Source organism: Pseudorasbora parva, chromosome 4, assembly GCF_024679245.1.
Source record: "Pseudorasbora parva isolate DD20220531a chromosome 4, ASM2467924v1, whole genome shotgun sequence".
In the NCBI taxonomy this organism is placed as follows: Eukaryota; Metazoa; Chordata; class Actinopteri; order Cypriniformes; family Gobionidae; genus Pseudorasbora; species Pseudorasbora parva.
The window spans coordinates 49,919,128-49,941,381 of record NC_090175.1 but is presented as its reverse complement, the minus strand read 5'-3'; the positions used below and the strand labels follow the sequence as shown (position 1 = coordinate 49,941,381).

At 37.8% G+C, this 22,254-nt stretch overlaps 1 protein-coding gene across 1 annotated transcript; it reads right to left on the bottom strand.

The window, feature by feature from the left end:
- Window positions 1-219: 219 nt before the first annotated feature.
- LOC137074147 (interferon-induced protein 44-like) lies at window positions 220-12,754 on the bottom strand. Its single transcript, XM_067442839.1, has 7 exons — window positions 12,700-12,754; window positions 8,715-8,748; window positions 1,558-1,762; window positions 1,321-1,467; window positions 1,060-1,231; window positions 638-738; window positions 220-511 (listed from the first exon to the last, which is right to left on the bottom strand). The coding sequence occupies exons 1-7, from the start codon at window positions 12,737-12,739 to the stop codon at window positions 341-343; spliced, it is 870 nt and encodes a 289-aa protein (XP_067298940.1). The 5' UTR covers window positions 12,740-12,754; the 3' UTR covers window positions 220-340.
- Between the last annotated feature and the right edge of the window lie 9,500 nt (window positions 12,755-22,254).

The following is a 22,254-nucleotide window of genomic DNA, read 5'->3' as shown; positions in this document are numbered from 1 at the left end:
ACATGTTCACACCAACTCCAACACTCTTCTTCTCATCTACGCTAACTTTTCCTCATGCCTACTATGCAGCATCTCAAGAGGCAGCATAAGGAATTACACTGTAGACACAACATGAACTCCGCATGTTTCCTAAATATCTGCAAATATATTATGGTATTTTATGCTTTAGTACAATCAAAGCTTATACAGCTCATTAAAGCAACTGAAACACAGGCTACATCAATTTATAATCAATCTTTATATAGATATAATACAGAATGTATTTGAAGTGAAGTGACGGGGTAGTAAGGAGTTAAACACCAATTACATTTTGAACTTTAAGTCGTATTGACATATTTTGTCAGTCACTTTGAATGTCCACCAATTTATCATTTGCAATCTGAACAATCTGTTCAAGTGCCTTTAGTATCAGAACATCAACATCATCCTTTGTGTCAATCTCATCATGGTAGTTCTTCACTGGGAAGATGTTTGACAATGGCAAGCCAATTTTGAGACTGCAAAAATCCATCTGGACAGGAACAGAATGTTAGGTCAGAAAATTAGATGTTGCTATTAGATATAATAAGATCAACATGGACAAATACTTGCAATATGTAAAATTATAATATGTAAGTCATTGGATGATATCACATACCTTCTCTTTGATCTTCTTGCTAGTGTAGATTTTCCTTAGATCCTTGTTGACCAGCGGACATGCTTCATCCACTTTGGTCATGACAATCACTTGAGGAATCCCTACAGCAAATGCAGAGGCAATGTAAAAGTTTTATAACAAGTTTTATTTTTTCCTCAAAAAAATTGAGCATTTGTGGCAATTTGTATATATATATACATAACTAACCCACATACATTGTCTGGGTCATATAAATAATCAAACTGAAAAGTTGAGCCTTGAAACATGCCCTGTTTGCACTTGGCATTAAAATGCAGCCTGTATCTGTATTTTGTCCACTGCATTGAAAAAAACACACAAACCCAACCCACTTTATACCCACTTTCTCCTATGTAATGTACGTAAACATTAATGAAAATAAAACATTCAGGGATCAGTTTTACCTTTATTACTGATTCTCCGGCGGATGATCTTTAACTTGTCAAAAAGTCTGTTATCTGTGTATCCGACTTTATCTGCAGCTATGACGTAAACCAGACAGAACGCCTGATCTGAGAGGGCAGGGTCCCTGGTGTAAAGTTCATCCTTGTGAGTGAGTGCCTGCTCCTCATTGAACTAAGATTAGAAATTCAACAAAATATGTTTAATGTCAAACCTAATGCATACAAACTTTATGTTAAAATGTTAATGTAGTGGTTTATTACTTTATAGCCGTTTTTCACATGGCCAAAAATAGCATTGATGATGTCCTCTGTTTGTGCCCCAGCCAATGCATCAGCTTCTAAGCCCATTATGTCCTTGAAGACGATGGGCAACGTTTTTGTCCCACTTCTGATGGGGAATCCTTCGAGCTACAAATGAAGACCATATAGAAGCATATTGGGTCAAATTACATGTCTTTTACAAAACTTTCAACTTCTGTATAGTTGACAAATACCTACATTTTTTGTGAAACTATGACTGTCACCAGCAGATGTTTCAACCAGCGCTCTAGAGGAGATCCTTCTTTGAAAGACACTATCGACAGAGTTAATAAAGCTGGACTTTCCTGCTCCAATTTGTCCAGCTACCAGGATCTTGATGTTCTTTACATCTGGATGACTCAGGGGGAAGTTTTCCAGCTTTTTTTTTAGAGCTTCTTTTTGTCTGTCAAATCAAAACATAATTTAACAAATCTTCACTTAAAGCAGATTTGTTATATGTGGCACAATGGAGTCTTATTTGGAATAGCATTACCTCACTACACTTTAATAAAATCATATAATGCTAGATCTTTTCACCACTGTTTGTATAAGCAAGTATGACAACTTTTGGAACTTCACTACTAAACTACAATTTACATTAGTTTGAAACAGTTAAAACAAAGAAAATATGAGAATTTATCACTATGTTTGCCAAACTGCTGCCATTTGCTGAAAAAAGAAAAATAGCATGTCAAAATCATGTTAAACTGAAAAGAAAGTGAGTGGGATTTACTTGATCTAACCTTGTGCATCGGTCCCACACCATTAATCAAGGTAAAATCAAGTTAATCGGGTTAAATGAACAATCAGTGTTAATGAGTGGCCCCACTTTATATTAGGTGGCCTTAAGTACTATGCACTTACATCAAAAAATAACTACAATGTACTTACTGTGTTCAAATTGTATTGCAAAACACCTTTGCTGATATTGAGGTGGGATATGGGTAGAGTTAGGGACAGTTGTGGTGGTGTGACTAAGTTTAAGGGTAGAGTTAGGGACAGGTGTGGTGGTGTGGGTCAGTTTTTGTGGTGGTGTGGGTCAGCCATTACAAATGTAACTACAGAAATTAATTACAGATGTAATTACATGCAGGTATTTTTAAAATGTAAGTGCAATGTAAAAACATGTATGCACACTATAAGTGCATTGTATCAAATAATTAATTAAAATGTTAGTACATAGTAGTTAAGGCCACCTAATATAAAGTGGGTCCGTTTTCATCCTGTCACGGTCCTTTGTCTTACCCTGCGTCTCAGTCAGCTCCCTAGTTCACTAGTCAGGGCACTGATCAGGACATAAGTCAATGGGCTGACTCCCTGATCATTGCTCTGATAACTGAACTAGGGAGCTGATTGAGACGCACCCTTAGTTTCCCACCACTTGTTTGTCACCATAGTAACCCTCGTTCCGTTCAGCTGTATTCAGTTAATTATCATGTTTCAGTTTGCAATTTTAGTTCTTCTCATTTCATTCATTCTTTGTCCGGTAACCATTATGGTTGAGTAAGTTTTTCTGTGTCTGTATGCTGTGATGTTTCAATAAATCGACATCATTCTTTATCGCGTGCGCTTTATTAACATCAGAGCTTTGGTGGAACACACATGCAACATTGACGACTCATCCTGAACCAGACTGCACTACTTTAGGCCCCGTCCACACGGAGACGCGTTTAGCTGTATTCGTATAAATTTTGTACCGTATCAGCGTTTCGTCCACACAGATCCGGCATTTTAGAAGCATAAATCCGATATTTTTTGAAACCGGGTCCCAAAGTGGATAAATCTGAAAACGGCAATCTTCCGTTTTCGTGTGTACAGCGAATAAGTATTTTTTTCTGAAACGGTGATGTCATCACACTATGTCCAGCACGGTGAAAGAGTTAAGGGATACATCTATGGGCACTGAGCATGCGCACATCAATACCGCGTCATTTAATTACCGTATCTACATTATTGTAAGGGTATGGATTGGGTTGGGGTAGGTGAAGGCATCAATAAAACACATCTGTTAAGTAGCAAATGTATTTATTGTTATTTTATTGTGAAATTTTGCCTCACCTCCGACCAATGCTATAGAGGGAATGCACGTGATGTCACCGTCAGCTGGAGCGACTGTGATTACGCCCCACTGAGTGGCAGAAAGACTGAGAGGCAGCACTGGTTTACAGTGTGAATACAGCGAAAACTAAACCAGGCCCGGCGCCAGAAGAGGGGTAGGGGGAGGCTTGTCCACGGACCCAATGGACATCGCTGTTCCGAGCTTGAGACGGACTTGATAATAGCGTTCAATTTTCTCACTCAAACCACCAACCTGCTGCTGCTTCTGTGCTTTAAGAGGGAAATGCTGCCCATAACTGCTTGTCTAGGATCTGTAATCCTCCGTAGGAATTCGTAATAATAGCATATTATTAGCGAAAAGGAGCTAGCAATTGACCCAGTGTGTATCTGTATTTGCACTCGTGAAATGATTACATTTCCAACGTGTTTTCGCCTCGAATGTTGCCAATCACAGACATGTTTGTAGATATCTACAACGCAGTTGGCCAATCACAGGTGTTGAACTTGGAATCCACTCACCGCTTGACTGTTTGTCCGGGTGCTGAGTTCAGTTAACACGCGCGTCTCTGTAAGTGCAGACATCATGAAAATAAGAGATTCATTGTATACCAGCTTCACTGTGGAAATCTATGAGATTGCGTTTATTGAATGAGTGACAGCTTTTAGTGATTATAAAGGGAGCACTCTTTGCACGATGTCTGGGCAATATAATTATTATTTATTTTTTATTAATAGGTCTATAATATATTCAGAATTTGAATAAAACTTTTGTTTTCCATTCGTGACAAGCGGCCACATACACGCTTCAATACACTGACCCATCCACAGAGGATGATCCAATACACAAGCGGGATTCACTCGAAAAATGTGATGTCTGATAAATAATAATCAAAATCAGGCCCATAAAAATGTTGATTCCTGGCTGCATGTCATTATCCATGGATCACTGAATCTGTAGTAAGTTGTAAGGACCACTATATCGAGCCCAACCTTTAGTTTAAACAGATAATTGTTTGCTATACTCGCGTTTTCCTCTATTAGCTGCGGTCACGCAGCAGCTCTTCTGCCACTCAGCCCCGGCTGATGGGGCGTGTTCCGGCGGGAAATTGACGTCGATGCATTCCCTCTATACCCCTTCTAGCCACAACTCTTCTTCTCCGTTTTTAGTGTATTTCTGTGGCAGAATTACAGCGCCACACACTGCCTGGCATGCAAACTACATCGTTTTTAGTTGGTTTCAGTAATCTCGTGTGGACGCAGACATTTCTTGAAACGATGGGAAAAAAAGATTAGATTGGGAAAGCTCTGGCTTCGTGTGGACGGGACCTTAGTTGCTTTAACACTGCAACTCAACTCTTAGCAAGCACTTGGTCGCCACCCAATGGATAAGGGACACACATAAAAACATTGAACTGTTTTATATCACATCACCCTTCCTTATGAGTTATTTAACATATGTAACGTTGAACCATAAAATTACTGTAGTTGGAAACAACTATTTTTTTCACAACATTTTTTTCTTTTTTTTTCTTTTTTCTTTTTTTTCCACACAAAATCCTTATATCTCTGTGGAGCTGTGACAATTCGTCCAGATCTTATCACCCATTTTGGTAAAATGATTGTTGTGTGACTGAAATCGGATTCAGATAGATCAGTTACTGGTTGATCAACCTGCACTGAAACGTGTGTGGCATTATCAGGCATAGAAGCCGCAAGTTGATCCTGACCTTGACCCTCAGTTTCCTGTGTCTGTTGAACTGAAGTATATGATGGTTTATTGTCACTGACTGTGGGCATTAGGTGTCGTCGATTTCGCCTGATTACTCCAGTTTTAGATTGGATAAGGTACAACTGTGGTGTCTCACACTTTCTGAGAATAGTACTGGATCTTGTCCACCCTCTTTCAACATCCAGATTGACCTCAACAGAAGTTCCAAGAGGGATCTCTGGTAATTTTCTGGAACTGTTTCTTTTGTTGTAATGCTTTCTATAGCTCCTTTTTGCTTTTTGGTCAGCCTTTCTAACTTGTCGAAGATCAGGCCATTCAGGTTTCAGGTGCGGCTCTAATGTGGGAACTGTAGTTCTTATTTGTCTACCCATCATGAGCTGTGCGGGACTTACACCTGTAGCTTGAAGAGGTGTTGCTCTGTAGCTCATCAAAGCTGTAAATGGGTCAGACTGTTTCAGAATCTTTTTAGCTGTTTGTACTGCCCTTTCAGCCTCTCCATTTGACTGGGCATAATAAGGGCTCGAAGTAATGTGCTGAAAATCATAGTCTCTCGCAAAGTCTTTGAAAGCACTTCCACTAAACTGTGGTCCATTATCGGTAACGAGAACATTGGGACAGCCCCGTTGTGCAAACATGTTCTTTAAGCAAGCACGTGTTGTTTCACCTGACAAGTCCTGAAGATGAGCTATGTCAATGTATCTTGAAAAATAGTCAACGACTACCAAGTAATGCTGCTTGTTCACTTCACAGATATCAGCACCAATCCTCTCCCAAGGACGATCGGGCAGTGGAATGGTTAGAAGTGGTTCTTTCTTCTGGGTAGGTCTTGATTCCAGACAATCCTTGCAGCTGTTAACTAATTGCTGGATTTCCTTACTTAAGCCTGGCCACCACACACTACATCTGGCTCTCTCTACATTTCACAATGCCTTGGTGACCACTGTGCAGTCTTTGTAGTATTTCAGACCTCATATTTTGGGGAATTAGGATTCTGTCATCATAAAGCACAAGGTCCTGGAAAATTGACAAGTGATGGCGTGCACTGTAGTATGATTTAATGGCTTGTGGCACATTAGCAGCATACCTGGGCCAGCCATTGGTCACATACTGCCTGGCCATTTGTCGCTCGAAATCCATCTCTGTCTCTCTTTTCACAGTTTCCAGCTTTGTGGGAGAGATAAGCCATGCACCACTCACTGCATTCTCATAAGCTTCCACTTCTTGCACTAATTCTGAGACCACTGAAGAGATCGTTGACTGAGGGTGTCGTGAAAGTGCATCAGCAACCACCAGTTGTTTCCCTAGTACATATTGTGCAACAGGATTATCCGGAGTAACAGCCTTTGACATCTCAAGGGAACTGTATCTAGATCTTTGGCATTGATCAATGGAACCAGTGGTCGGTTTGCAGGATGAAACTTTCCAATCCATACAGGAACCTTGAGAATTTTTCAGAGCACCTTGGGTTCTACAAACTGCAGCAAAATGACCCCTTTTCCTGCATTTGCGGCACTCAGCACTTTTTGCTGGACAAATTTCCCCTTTTCCATGATTTCTTCCACATCTTTTGCATTTTCACTAGTTAACATGCTCTGTCTGATTTACTTTCGAGCCACGGTGCTGTCTGCCTCTCTCAATATAGTGAGGTTTTTTTCTGGTGCCGGCCACCTCGCTGATTTGAGCACTAACACTGGCAGCCTGTTCATTAACATGGCCACGGACTTGTTCCGACTGCCTCACAAGCTCTACAGCGTTTCTGAGAGTCAAGTCGGGCAGTAACTAAAGCTTTTCTGACAGTTTTCAATCCATAATCCCAATCACTAGTCTGTTGCGAATATTTTTGTCTTTAGCATGTGTTCCACATGTGTTCGCTAGCTTGTGGAGGCTACAGATATATTCCTCAGCCTTTCACCTGGCTTTTGAGCCCTCATCTAGAATCGTGCACGGTCGTGAATGATGTTAACTTTGGCTGCAAAGTAGTCATCGAGCTTACTGATTACCGTGTCATAGTCCTCTCTTTCTTCCTCACCGAACGTAAATGTCTGATATACATGTTCAGCTTCTTTTCCCATCGAATAAAGCAGTGTACAGACCTGGACTTCAGCTTCTACTTTGTCCAGTTTGGTGGCTATCCTGTAGCGGTGAAATCTCTGATGCCATTCAGGGTGACCAAAATCAAAACTGTCTGGGGGCTGAAACATTGCCATGGTGATAATCTCTCTCCACTTCTGACACAATGTGATGTTTCAATAAATCAACATCATTATTTATTGTGTGCGCTTTATTAACATCAGAGCTTTGGTGGAACACACATGCAACATTGACGACTTATCATGAGTACCAGACTGCACTACTTTAGTTGCTTTAACACTGCAACTCAACTCTTAGCAAGCACTTGGTCGCCACCTAATGGATAAGGGACATCTTACACATAAAAGCATTGAACTGTTTTATATCAAATATGCCATGTTCCTGAGAGATTGCATTAAAGTTTATGTTTATATTTGGATCTCCTGAGTCTACTGCCTATTCCTTTGCAACAAACTGTTACAGATTACCGGACCAAGTTACAGACAGCTAGCCTGACAAGCTAGACCCACATCAAGATGTTTGGTCTGGAAACACACCATTGACAGGGCTCAATCCAAGGGGCGGGATAAACGGTTGTCTTTCAAACTCCCTCTGCATGCGATAGGATAGCGCTACAACCAACTAGAGCAACGAAGGTGAAGCAGAGCTCGTTGATGATTAAACTTTCGCCGTATCCGGTCGGCAAAACTTTGTTCTTTTCTCAAAGAAAAGCTTAACTCCAAGTCTTCCAGAGTCGCGGTCGAAAGACCGCCATTTGCCAGCTTCTGTGTTTACTACTAGCATGCAAGCGCATGACACGTCTGTCTGTTTGTTGATCTTTCAGTTGTTTTCATCCTGTCACATGTTCCTTTGTCTTAGTTTCCCGCCACTTGTTTGTCATCATAGTAACCCTGGTTAGTTATGTTTGTTTCAGCTGTGCACAAAGGGGTCCAAGTAAAGTTGTTTACAAATGTGTCCACTGCAGCTCTGTATTTATACCGATTTCATCAGGCTTCGAAATATTCTTCAAAAAGAACACAAAGTATCGCCTTCTCAGCTGCCATAGTTGCAACTCTTGCGTCATCAGAACAGGGTGTTCAACGCACCACTGTTTCTGTTTAAAAAAAAAAAAAAAAAAAAAGTATTGCAATGTTTTTTGGGGGCTGAACACTGCCCTGGTTTTAGGTCAAGTCTGGCACCCTCACTAAGTTTAGCATCTTTGATGACACATGCTTTATTTTATGAAATCTTTTTCCAATAATATATAATTATATGGTGCTGTTAATTGTTAAAAAAAAGACTAGATTAATCACACTTTTTTATTCTTTATATCAAATATATATCAAATATTTATGCTATGTTAAAATAAGTTTCATTGCCATTGTCACTTTTTACATTAAGATAAAAAAAATTGCACTGCTAGCGTGGACATAGCCTACATATAGAAATAAGAAATATAAATTCACTTTTTTCTGCATTATGAACATTTATAGCTTACCCCCAGTCAAATGTCCTCCATGGTTTCTCCAGTTCTATTGAAAAAAAAGTCATATAAATAATTCAGTTAATAAAACAATAAACAATAAATTGGTAGTATCTTTCTCTGAAAATGCATCAATTGTTTGTATTATATTTAAATATGGGAGAGAGGAGGGTTTTAAGGGTGAGTTGTGATGGCATAAAGTAAAAAAATATATATTATGTATTACGGCTCAAACAGAAATTGCGCGCTGTGTTAATTGCGCTGTGTTAATTTGAAAACCAACAAAATATAAAATATTGCAAAATCGTTGCTGCTAAAAATCAGGATCAAAGCTTCTTTTACAGCACTCATTAAGTCAATTCTCCATTTGTGGGTAGTTTGAGCGGCTCAGTGCAGTAACTGGAGTTATGTAATCAGATTACTTTTTTCAAGTAGCCTACCTAGTAAAGTAACACATTACTTTTAAATTTACAACAAAATGTCTGAGTTACTTTTCCAAATAGGTAATGCAAGTTACTTTGTTTTCCCATTAATCGACTGAGAAATTCTGAGTAATGTTGCATTCACATGCTCTCGGAATTATCATAAATACGAGTTTCTTAGGTAAAAATTACACACGAATGCCCTCCCATTTCAAAATTTGAATGGGATAAGCTCGTAAGCACGACTTCAGAAATGGGAATGATCAAATGTCCGATAGCACGTGAAGGCAGCATAAGTGCAGAGGCATTGTGTGGAAACATGATGGTTATTGTAGTTCTAGACAAACATGCATTTACTCATCTCGCTTGCACACAAAAGATTCAATAGCCTATTCCTGAAAATGATTAAAATCAGTGAAATGCAAAATAAGAATACTATGCAAACCTCCAGTAATTAAATGTTAATTTTTTTTTTTTTTTTTAATGCATTTAATATCACTTTATTGACCAATGTACTTGCTGCTGACTTTTGATGATTTGGTTCAACCATAAGCAAAACTGACTTTTTTTTTTTTTTGATTTTTGTTTTTATTGGTAAAGCATTGATGGAACCACTGGCGAATTAGACATCCAGGGTCTAATGTCATACCAAACAACTCCATACACAAATCCGGCGAAACACAGAAGTAAAGCAGCGCCGCCATTATTACTAAACTATAGGGCATGAGCTCCGCATGGATTGTCCAGGTACTGCATACCATCGCAGATGAGCTCATCACGTTAAAAAGTGTCGTGAGGTTTTCACAGGCAGTTAACTTGTACCATAATGTGTCAGTAACAAAAGAGAAAAAAAATTAATTTATTTTTTTACAAACAAGTTATTTGTGTAATTGTGACTTTAAGTCCATTTGAAATGGACACGTATGTTTTAATTATTTTCTTTCTTAATGTGTTTTTCTTTACGTTCAACTTATCATTCACAGCGCATCGTGCATTACTGCCGCGTGCTGCTCTAATTGCTGCATAAGTCCTCATAACTGTTTGTTACTTCAGGTACATTAATTCAAATTAATTGTTAAAATTCCGTGATCGCGGAAATTACAGAGCCCTAATATTGGCAACACAGCTAGTTATGACAGTGTTCAGTTTCATTGTTGTCATCAATTCATACTACGTCTTAATTACATTACATTGGGCTAACACATTTTTACATTAATACATCATGTCTTCAATAAATTACCCCTTTCACCAGATATTTTATTTCATGAACAGGATCCGCTTTCATTGAAATGTCATCAGAGGACACCGGCAAGTGTCATACTGTCACACTTCGCAGGCACGCAGTAATGGCGGCAGGCAAGATGGCAGCGCACATAGAGTTTGTGGTGGATTTCAGCAGTTTGGCACACGATCCGAATCATGAATCAATACACAGATTCACAACCGTTTGAATCTTTATTTGAGGATTGAACATACACAAGGAAGAGAAGACAATGCTGAATAAAGCCGTAGTTTTTGTTATTTTTGGACCAAAATGTATTTTCGGTGCTTCAAGAGATTCTAATTAACCAACTGATGTCACATATGGACTACTTTGATGATGTTTTTATTCCCTTTCTGGACATGGAAAGTATAGTGTGTATACACTAGGGCTGTCAACGAATATTCTAAATTAGAATATATATTCGAATAGTTTTTTAAAAATGGGGGGGGGGGCACAATCATTTGAATATACTCCAGGGTTTCTACTGATACAAAGCCATATGCTAATCGCTGAAGTAACCCTTTAAATGAGAAATATGAACGAGTGCGTGTGTGGAGCGCGATCATCATTTCAACGATTAAAACATTAAGATCAACTTCATGAAGATATCGTATGACTTCAGAAGACTTGGAATGCAACATGAGTTAATACTTCTATACTGTTTCTGGTCCGTTTTTGCAATAAATAACTGTGTCTGGTGTTCCGGTGGGAAACAGTGATGTCAATGCATACCCTCTATAGTATGTTTATTGTTTTCAATAATTTACAGATTGAATGTGTATACTATAGCGACACACATTCCCGCGGGACCCAGCACAACCGAGTGCGGCGCGGGATCATATTTGATGGTGAATGCGGATGTGGGCGGCAAGATATTATTGTGTGCGTGTCGCGGGAAAATAAAATTATTTTGCGGGACTCCCGCAAAGTGGAAATATCTAACAAAATAAATAACTAGAAACAAATAAACCTTTATTTATAATAACATAAAATCGATTTACAGGTGCATGGACGGAAGGTAACTCTCGCGTGGTTCATAGGAACAGCCAAGCCTACCACACAGTGTCAAAATGTGTGTACCGCATAACTCAGGTGAATCGCTTAGTGCTACAGATATTAGTAAGTTCTTGTAAGATAGTCAGATCCATGCGACCATCTGGGACATTTGATCATTTTGCCTGAAGCGTTGTTGTAAAAGTCTACTCCTGAATCCTCATAATACAACCAAGCGTTTAGCTGATAACAGTACAGACTAATGTAAACCGGAAGTTCGTTACCGGCGTGTTCTACGTTGCCATAGCGATCATGGGAAAGGTCAGAGTTCGGGAAAGTTGTGGATACTTTTAGAACAAATCACACAGACATTGCTATTAAAGCTGCAAATTGTGCCGAATATACCGCAGATTTTTGCAAACAAGCTAACAATGTTTTAAGAGGGTTTAAGTTGCATTTGTCTAATAAATAAGTAATTGAATACTCACCAGCTGTATTTTGTTTCTTCAACTCATTGTAATGTATTGCAAATTGTAAATTAACTGATTAGTGCCTTGGTTTTTAAAGTTCAACAACTAAAAAAATATAAATCAATTAATAATTTTAATAAAATGTTATTGGTAAACAAAACTTTTATAGCATCGCCAACTAAAGACTTTTAGGAATTATTGCTTAAAATTCAACGTGAAAAATTGCTTAAAATATTGTAATACCAACCAATACATTTAAGCATTTGCTGCAATACTCAAACATTTAAGCATTGGGAATTCCTCTTCCGAGAACACCAGAGACAGCTGGACACGAGAGGATTTAGACTGCTCAGAATGCAATTTCAGTCAATCTCTTAATTTTAGTTGCCATCTTGGAAGCACAAGTGACCCCCCCCCCCCCCCCCCCCCATCAAGAAACGCCAATCACGTTTCTTTACACTGCAGTGCTTTTGTTTATCTGTTATAACTTTACATAACATACATGTATTTATGGTTATTTAGATCACTTATATGGGTAATTTTCTTTATAACGCTGTAGTTATTTGCGATTTATTTGTTTCAGAATCACACCCATACCTAACCATTCTTGCAACGTAACAATCTTTGGGAGTTCAATCCTTCACCAAGGATTGGTAATACAATAATAATAATACAATGTTCTAACAGATTGTATTATTACAGTATTCAAAATATACTATTAAATGCAGTTCTTTGATTCTAAATATTGTAAATTAATTTAGTTAAATAGATAACTTTGATGAATTTGGCATTCATGGACAGTTAAAATCAATTTTAAAAAAGTTAAAAGATGCAAAGTTTGCAGTACTTACCTGGTGAGTATGTCTCGGGTTTTGATCCTGAATTTCCCATTTGTGATCTTTGTGCCTTTTTTCCCCTTATAAATTTGGCAAATAATACCACACTAAACTGAAGAAACACACAGTTGTTTAAACCATACAGAGTAATAACAAGAATCACAGAATTGCTATAGGCTATACTGTTCTGTCTTGTGCTTCATAGGATGTGCAAGCATGTTGTGATGGCAGCTCTCATCTGAGGCTGTATTTATACTTGCAGCTCTAACTTTCAGATTCACTTTAAAAAACACATTGTCATTGTTTCAATGGAAAGTAAAAGAGCATTTCTGTTTATGTGTGCTCACATTTTTTAGTGATCATCTATTGTGTATAATCATTAAAATTGATTATACACAATGATTGGTGGAGGTAAAAATTATTTTCTCTGAAAAACCAATTTAATTTCAGTTTGATCCTCACCCTATGGCTTGAAATAGGCTCTATTTAGTTATCTGCTGTGCTTTTATTTCTCCTTTCTTTGCAGATTGGTTCATTTTTATTACTTCACGACAGCTGATTAGAAGAAAACAACACCATCAAACTGATTTTACCTGAGGAAACATCACACAGGATTCCAAAAAAAATTAAACAATGAATTTCCATGGCTGTAAATTAATGACTACTTGATTAGGATTTATTTTGAAACAGATTATGGGCTTATTTTTATTGCAACAGTGTAAAAATAACTGATTCTCTATAGAAGAGAACTTATTTATATGAATTTTCCAGGCCTGAAATGGGCATTTAACTCTTTCCCCGCCACTGACAGAAATTGTGTGTTTTCACTGTTTTATCGGGTGCTATTACACATCTTCTGAAAGAAAACTGAATCTCCTGTACAAAACAAAGCCAAGAAAGAAGCAGAAACAAACAATATCATTTAAGCTTGATGCATGTAAAATAATGTGACCATCAACATTAAACATTGTATAAATCAAAACTGCCCTGAATGAAATGTCAACCCAGAATGAGCTATAGGACTGTGCAAGCTTTTAAGGGTGCTGATGAACTCAATCTACGCTGATGGACTGATCATCTATTTTTTGATCGTTCTGAATCCAATCTTGTAGACTTTTCCACACACACAAACAAAAAAAAAAAAAAAAAGGAATACATGAAGCAGAATATACAAGTTGTTGGAATTCTCAGAAGCGAAGACTAGGAGACTTGGATGTATCTTCAGATTATTTACTGATAACACAATAAGTCTAACACAAACAGTATTATCAATACCAATTACATTGGTAGCTACAATCCATCAAGTCTGCTAAGGCAGTGTATATTTTCGTTTATATAGATTTTAGAAAGCAGGGGAGACCAGGCAAATGGGAGACAACCTTTAACAAAGCATGCAAACGAAGTATCCAGATATATGAACCCGTCCCAGACTCCAGAGTCCTAATCCAAGACTTACATACTTGATATTTTAGATGAATTATGAGGCTCTTAAGGTTGGGTAGAATTTGCGATCTCTGACCCAGTTTGTTTGCTGGCTCCATAGCTTCATTACGTGTTTTCCACCAACTGGCAACCTGTGGTATCAAAATACTATTACAGGCGACATGTGTTATTGCACTGACCAAGACAAAAACAGACATTCTGACTTCAGAGTATAATAACTGGCTGTAGCATTTTTTTTCTTCTTCTTCTGAGAAATGAGTATGTGAACTCAGCATGTTTCCTAAATATTTGAAAATATATGATGGTATTTTTATGCTTTAGTACAGTTAAAAGCTTACATACAGCACCTCTAAAGCAACTGAAATCAAGTCCACACCTCAAGGATTATATCGGCTACATCAATTTATTTTCAGTTTTTCAAGTTATATCTGTCAGATACTTGTGTGCATAATGAAAAATGAGACCATATACACATACATGCCCTCATGCATATTATTGCAAAATATTATGAAAACAGAAATACAAAAAGTTCATAACAAGTTTAAGAACCTTTTGCATAATATAATGGTTCCATGGATGTCAAAGGTTCTTCAAGTGACTCACACACACCTTTAGCCCAAGCTATCAATCTCTTACTGAAATGCTTATTAAGTTAATAAGAACAAGCTGCATTTCCAGTAAATAGAAACTGAAAGTCATTTGGAAGTAAAGGCTCAAAGTACCTTCAATTGCACAGTCCAGTTCATCACGAAGTGCTCACAAAATAACATTTATAATACAACTGAGTTACAATAACAAATGAGCATTTGATTTAATTAAGATGTCTGCTTTTCTATTTCATAGATAACATGAGGTTAACTTTTTTTGGGTACTACTATTAAATGTTAGTGGAAGTACAGTCAATGGTATTGCAAAATGCAACCAAACAATATTGTTCAATGGATTATTCATTATAGATATTCATAAATATTAATTGGAGTAAAAAGTGTGACAATTCTGTCTCCCCTTTTCACAAATATACTACGGCATACACAATATCTTTATATATATTTATATAGCTTTAGATATAATGCAGAACGTATTTGAAGTGGAGTGTAGGGGTAGTGAGGAGTTAAACACAAGAAAAGGTTCTCTTCTCTCATAAACTAAGAGAATTTAAGTATTGACAGATTTAAAGGAGACGTGACATGAACGCACTACAGAAAAAAAAGGAAAAAAAAGCTGGGATAAGAATATAAGACAATAAAACAAAACTTGCACTTTGGATTCTTGCTCCTCTATCTGACTTGATTGTGCACGTGTCTGCAGTTCATGAAGATGAGCTCTTAAAATAGAATAATTCAGAGAATCCAGAGAATAATAAATTAGCAATCGAATATTCAATGTGATTCAGGAATGGTTTAAAGGGATAGTTCTCACATGAATTAAAATGTACTCATCCTCACCCAAATTACATTTTTGGGTCATACCCTTTTACAGATTTTTTTTCAACTGCTTACACACAAAATTGTTACTTGTCACACAATTTTTAAAACCTGACACTCAAACACCAGAACCACACACTAAATCTGCAAAACCATAATTTTTGACTAATTAGTGATTTTTTTCACTAATTTTTGGCCTTTTACTCACTTTTCAATTTCATTAAACACTTTTTTGCAAAATACAACACACAATTTTCTATGCAAGACACAAAAATCTGACAGGAAGTTTCTTGATTTCCCTCTGGTGCTCTTCGGTCATTTCTGACCGAAAAATTTTCTGTTTTAAAATTTTAAAAATCCCAGCTTCATCAGAATGATATGAAACTTGGTGACTTTTTTAGCATTAGGTATGTAAACACACAAAAAAATGGGGTCATGATTCGAGCATGCTAATTGGTCATTAAAAAAAGAGTAACGTTCATTGTCTTCGGTCATAAATGACCGACCATAGGAAATGAATGGGAAATCGGCAAAAATACAAAAATTCTCTGAATATTTGTGTGTACAATCTACAAATCGGCCACAATGCTGAAAAAAAGTACACAGCAGTAAAGGGGTGACACTCTAAAACATCAAGAGTGTGATACTGACACATCCACTCACACACACGCACACACACGCACACTTATACACACACACACCTATGAAAAATGTAATCTATGAACCACATTTAGAATTGTTAAAAATAACAGCTTCATCTGAAAATTATAAAACTTGGTTACTTTTCTAGCATTAGGTATGTAAACACACACAAAAAAATTAGGGCATTATTCGGGCATGCTAAGTGGTCATAAAAAAATTACTTCCACTTGTGCTCTTCTGTCAAAAATGACCCCCATAGGAAATGAATGGGAAATCTGCAAAAACACAAATATTTGTAGGATATTTGTGTGTACAATCTACAAATCGGCCACAATGCTGAAAAAAAGTACACAGCAGTATAGGGATGACACTCTAAAACATCAGGAGTGTGATATTGACACATCCACTCACATACACACGCACACACGCACACTTATACACACACACACCCATGAAAAACGGAACCTATGAACCACATTTTGAATTATTAAAAATCACATCTTCGTCAGAATGACATGAAACTTGGTGACTTTTCTAACATTAGGTATGTAAACACACAAAAAAAATGAGGGCATGATTCGAGCATGCTAAGTGGTTGTTAAAAAAATACTCCCACTTGCCATAGGAAATGAATGGGAAATCTGCAAAAACCCAAATTCACAGAAAAAAAATCACCATTTCTAAAAAAAAGTAATAATATAAAAATAGTATTTGATTATTTTTATATATTTATTCAAATCCAGCTAAAAAAAATATTAAATGTGTTGAAAAGTGAACTTGGGAATTCACAAGCCCCTCCATAGAGACCTCTAGTGGATTACACCCATGGTTGCATAATTTCTTAAATAATTCCAAAAGAGGGCGCTAATCTGCCTTCAGTTATTATTATTTTTTGAAGGCCTAGTCTCTATTTTAACCTAAAATCCTGCAATTAAAATTTTCTTTAAATAAAATGTTTTTTTTTTTTAAATATTTTATAATTTTAAATGGCAAAAATAGACAATACTTATTGCATAAATATTAAAAAATACCATCAAATCATCTCAAAATACAAAATTAAAAAGAAAAAATATTATTGAAGAAAAATAAATTGCATTGGTTTTACTGGGGTGGAGGAAGTTTAATTTTTAGGTGTCCGGTCACTTATGACCGGGAAGACAACCAATGTAACCCGTAAACGAGGAGCACCAGAGGGTTTTAATAAACACAACCAAACAAAATGCCACACTAATTCATCAGTGCCTCACACCACCTCCTCACATGTGCAAACACTTGTTGCTTTACTTAACAACAACCAATCATAACTTTAGTAGTGGCCTATAAATAGGCCAAAGGTCAAGTAATAGCTTTTGGACAATGGATGCAAACAATGCAGACAGAGTAAGAGGAGTTGGAGGGAGAGCCAGAGGATGAGTTTGACTAAGAGGAGCTGGAAGGGGAGCAAGGGGAGGAAGAGGACGAGTCAGAAATGGAGGAGGACAAGGAACGAGAAGAGTGGTCTCAAATGAGATTAGGGCTACAGTAGTCGATCATGTGATAAACCATGGTTTACAGTTTTTTCTGATTGCTTAAGCACATTTTTTGTAACTATTGGCTATTTTTGCAAAACTCTACACACAAATAAGAAAACCTTTCACCCAATTATCAAAACATTGTAGTTCTCTTGCAAAAGCGAACACAGCTAGATAAACTCTTCACACCTTCATAAAAATTGTGTTTTTGTATCAAACAGTAAACACAAGCCATCATCTACTAAGCACACAATGTGCCAATTACACACTGATGGTATGAACACAAAACACATCTGGCTTTTGCTTTCTCTGTGTGCAGATGTCAATTTGAGGTCATACTTTTGTCATAGTGTCATGTAAACATACAAGGATCCAAACTTCAAGTATTGGTGTTTATTCACACTCATCAAAACCAAGACAAAGTCAGAACACAAAATAGTAATTTCACAAAAAACAAAAAAAAACTATCTGCCTACACCATGTCGTCTTTCTGTGTCCGGCCACAAAATTCCGTCCACATCGCATGCGATATCCTCCAGTCCAAGGCACCGGGGAAAATATCTCCTTGAATGCCGTATCCAGGCCTGACATGATGCCTGGTCAATATCTCCACATGCCTTCTCCATTGCCCGTAAAAGGGCTACCTGTTGATGAGGATGGCGGTCGTACATTTTCCAGCGCCAGGCAGAGAAGAACTCCTCGATGGGATTTAAGAATGAAGAGTATGGAGGGAGGTTGAGTGCCATGAAGAATGGGTGGTCTGTAAACCAGTTGAGGACCAAAGCAGCCCTATGGAAACTAACATTGTCCCATATGATGGCATATCGGGTATGCTCTGGTCGCTGAACAGTGAGCATGTCATGTAAGGTGTCCAGGGATGCAATAATGTGTGCAGTGTTGTATGGGCCTATGGTTGCATGATGGTGAACAACACCATTTTGGCTTATAGCTGCACAGATGGTTATGTTACCACCACGTTGTCCTGGGACATTGATGATGGCACGGTGTCCAATAATGTTCTTGCCACGTCTCCTGGTTTTACTAAGGTTAAAACCGGCCTCATCTACAAAAAGTAGCTCATGTCCCATGGCATCTGCTTCTAGTTCCATCACTCTCTGGACAAGAAGGAACAAATGCAACACATCAGGCCCATGCACAGCACTACAGTATGCACTTCCAAATTCAGAACCAATGACACTATAGCTTACCTGCACATAGTCATATCGCAGTTGCTTTACTCGTTCTGTGTTTCTCTCGAAAGGAACTCTGTAAATTTGTTTCATTCTTATCTGTGGTGCGCAAGTACACAACTTAGTGCAGAAATGCTTACACTGTGTATATTTTGAAAGATGGTGTCATTATCAATTATGCGCTGCTGTATTTCACGCAGTCTTATTGCATTATTGGCAATCACCATGTTCACTATATGGGTCTCTTGCTCTGGAGTGAACATTCTTCCTCTGCCCCCAGCATCTGGACGTCTAGCAATTCTGTAAAGTAATAGTTTCAGTATTTTTACATGTATGGTACTGTTGTGTTTCTCATTAGAGTATGGCAGTGCTACAAAGTACTTATCGATTCTCATTTCGAAATGTCCGAATGATGCTTGCCACAGTGTAACGGCTCAAATTAGGCTGAACCCGTTGGCCAGCTTCCCTCAGGGTCATCCCATGGTTGATGACATGGTCCACTATTGTAGCTCTGATGTCAACAGTTATTCTATTTCTTACTCTTCTTACCCTTCCTCTTTCCCCTCCTCGTCCTCTTCTTGCTCCTCCTTGTCCTCTTTCTCTAACTTCCTCTAACCCTCTCACTTCTTCACCTCCACGTCCTCTTCCTCCTCCTCTTCCTCCTACTTCTTCACCTCCACGTCCTCTTCCTCCTCCTCTTCCTCCTACTTCTTCACCTCCACGTCCTCTTCCTCCTCCTCTTCCTCCTACTTCTTCACCTCCACATCCTCTTCCTCCTCCTTCTCCTCTTTCTTCACCTCCACGTCCTCTCCCTCGGCCTCCTCTGATTCTCACTCTTCTCACTCTTACTGCTCCTTCCATTGTACTCCACACAGACAGCTTACCTGTGGCTTATTTAGAGTGCTTAGGCTGATTGCAAAGTGAACTAATTATCTAAAACAGTTTTCACATGTGAAAGTGTGCCAGACAGTTGGCAAAATAGTGTTAATGAAAGCCATACATGTGTATAATTTTGCTTGGAGTGTGTTGGAAATTTGATAATTGAGTGTAAGTAGTGAGTTGTGTTTAAAGTTCTGCAAAAAGAGTGTTGTGCAGTGACTTGTGCCTAAAGGTTTTGCAATGTGTGTGTTACAAAATTGCAAACTGAGTGCAAAGCAGTGTTTGTGCTTTTAGTTTTGCAAACTCAGTGAGTGGTTTTGCTATACGTATTAATAGTTTTAGAAATTGTGCTACAAGAATCAAGATTAGCGCTTAAGCATTCAGAAAAAACTGTAACAATGAGAGAGGCTGGACTGAGAGTCCAGCGTAATTTGAGTAGATTTACTGTGGCGGGTATAATTCGAACCTTTAGAAATGAGAACAGGTATGTAACAATATAATGTAATGTACACATGTTCTAATGTACACATAATAGCTTTTTTACCATAACAAACAGTAGGCCTATACTATAATAAATATATTTTACTGTAGTACCCTTGCATTCTACAGTGCATTGCATTGGTCACAGTGTGGTAAGGTATCAAACTGTAAAATAAAACAGCCAACTTTAAGACAATCTGACCATATTGTTAAATATTATATATATTGTTAGAATTTATGGTACACACTTACTGTTCCTGAATCTTTTACAGAGTGGAAAGGCAAAGGGTTCATGGTGGGCGAGGTCACATGTTCACTGAAGTGCAGGAGACGGCTATTGTGAATTTGGTTTTGGCCAATAATGCTATTACAATCCGTGAAATACGCAACCATATCCTTAATGATGCCACAATTTTTGCGAACATAACTGCTGTGAGTGCCTCAACAATACACCGCGTCCTCCAGAAAAATCAAATGAGAATGAAACAGCTGTACAGGGTCCCTTTTGAAAGGAACTGTGACAGAGTCAAGAATCTTCGACATGACTTTGTGAATGTATGCATTTCTCCAATATATCAGACTTGCACCTACAAAACCAGGCTACTCGGTTGTGCATATACTGATCTACAGATTCATTTGTCTTTTACAGAGAGTTTTGGAGATGGATGCCCATGCCATTGTCCATGAATAAATTTATGTGGATGAGGTGGGCTTTAATCTAAGTAAAACCAGAAGAAGGGGAAGGAATGTCATTGGACAAAGGGCCATTGTCAATGTCCCTGGACAACATGGCGGAAATATTACAATGTGTGCTGCAATTTCACAAAATGGTGTCCTGCACCATCACGCCACACTTTTATCTACATGCTACAACACTACATATTTTTGATGTGTTTTTTTTCTTTTCAAACTGTGTACACTAATACTACATTTACAACCACAAAGAGCAAAAAAATAAAAACATAAATAAAAAGTTTGGTTTCAATTTTGCTTTTGTTTTTACTTTATATATTCAACAGCTCTCTCCCAATTACATTCATTCATGTACATGTGAGCTTTTAAAAGAAGAGCTTTAGGTTTTGAATAACCGTGTGTATATGACATAATCAAAAATATAACATTATGGTAAAGGTATTTACAACATAAGACAAATGTTTGCTTTTGAAATATGTTTGTGATATTTTGACTGTGTTGTTTCATTTTGAAAGAGATGTGAGGCATTTTGCATCTTGTGTGTGGAATTCTTGAATTTGTGTGTTAAGTTTTGAAAAAAAGAGGAAACCTTTGGAAAATGTGTGTAAGCAGTTGAAAAAAAAAACTGTTTGAATCTGTTAGTCCAGGAGCCTATTGCACAAAATTAGGATAAGGGATTAAGCCGGGATATTTTGGTGATCCTGGCTCAATTCATCCACTAATATACAACAATTTTTCGTTATTGTTATTGTTCTTGGTGCGAGTGTGCCTTCAGGGTACGTTTACACGACAGTGGTGTACTAAATTTTGCATTTAGATCACCAAGATATCCTGGCTTAATCCCTTATTCTAGTTTTGTGCAATAAGCCCAGGTCCAGATCTGTCCAAGTTCAGTGTGTTTATTTTTGTGCACAAATCAGAAAAGTGCACAAAGTAAAAGTAATATATTGTATATGTCAACAATATATTTTAAAGAATCTAAAATACAAGTGTCACTTCCTTATTCCCATATTAGCCTATTTATGCTAGCCTAGAAATCTAGACGCAGCGGCAGCAAATCTAATCTGCCTGCGAGTGTCGTCTAGCAACTCTCAATACCCTTCTGAGCTGTAAACGGCAAACCCTTGTCGGGCCAATCACATCGTGTATAGAGTCGGTGGGCGGGGCCATAATGACGACAGCCGAGTTGCGTTTGGGTGCTTCTAGTAAACACAGAAACTGGCGAACGGCGGTCTTTCGAATCAGCTTTGACCGCGACTCTGGAAGACTTGGAATTAAGCTTTTCTCTGAGAAAAGAACAAAGAACGA

Bases quoted from the DNA above. Each gene is read 5' to 3' on its own strand.
- LOC137074147 (XM_067442839.1), bottom strand. From the start codon at position 12,739: ATGGGAAATTCAGGATCAAAACCCGAGACATACTCACCAG. The intron at 1,468-1,557 runs GTAGGTATTTGT...CTTCATTTGTAG, and splicing joins GTCATAGTTTCACAAAAAAT to CTCGAAGGATTCCCCATCAG. The intron at 1,232-1,320 runs GTAATAAACCAC...TTCTAATCTTAG, and splicing joins ATGTGAAAAACGGCTATAAA to TTCAATGAGGAGCAGGCACT.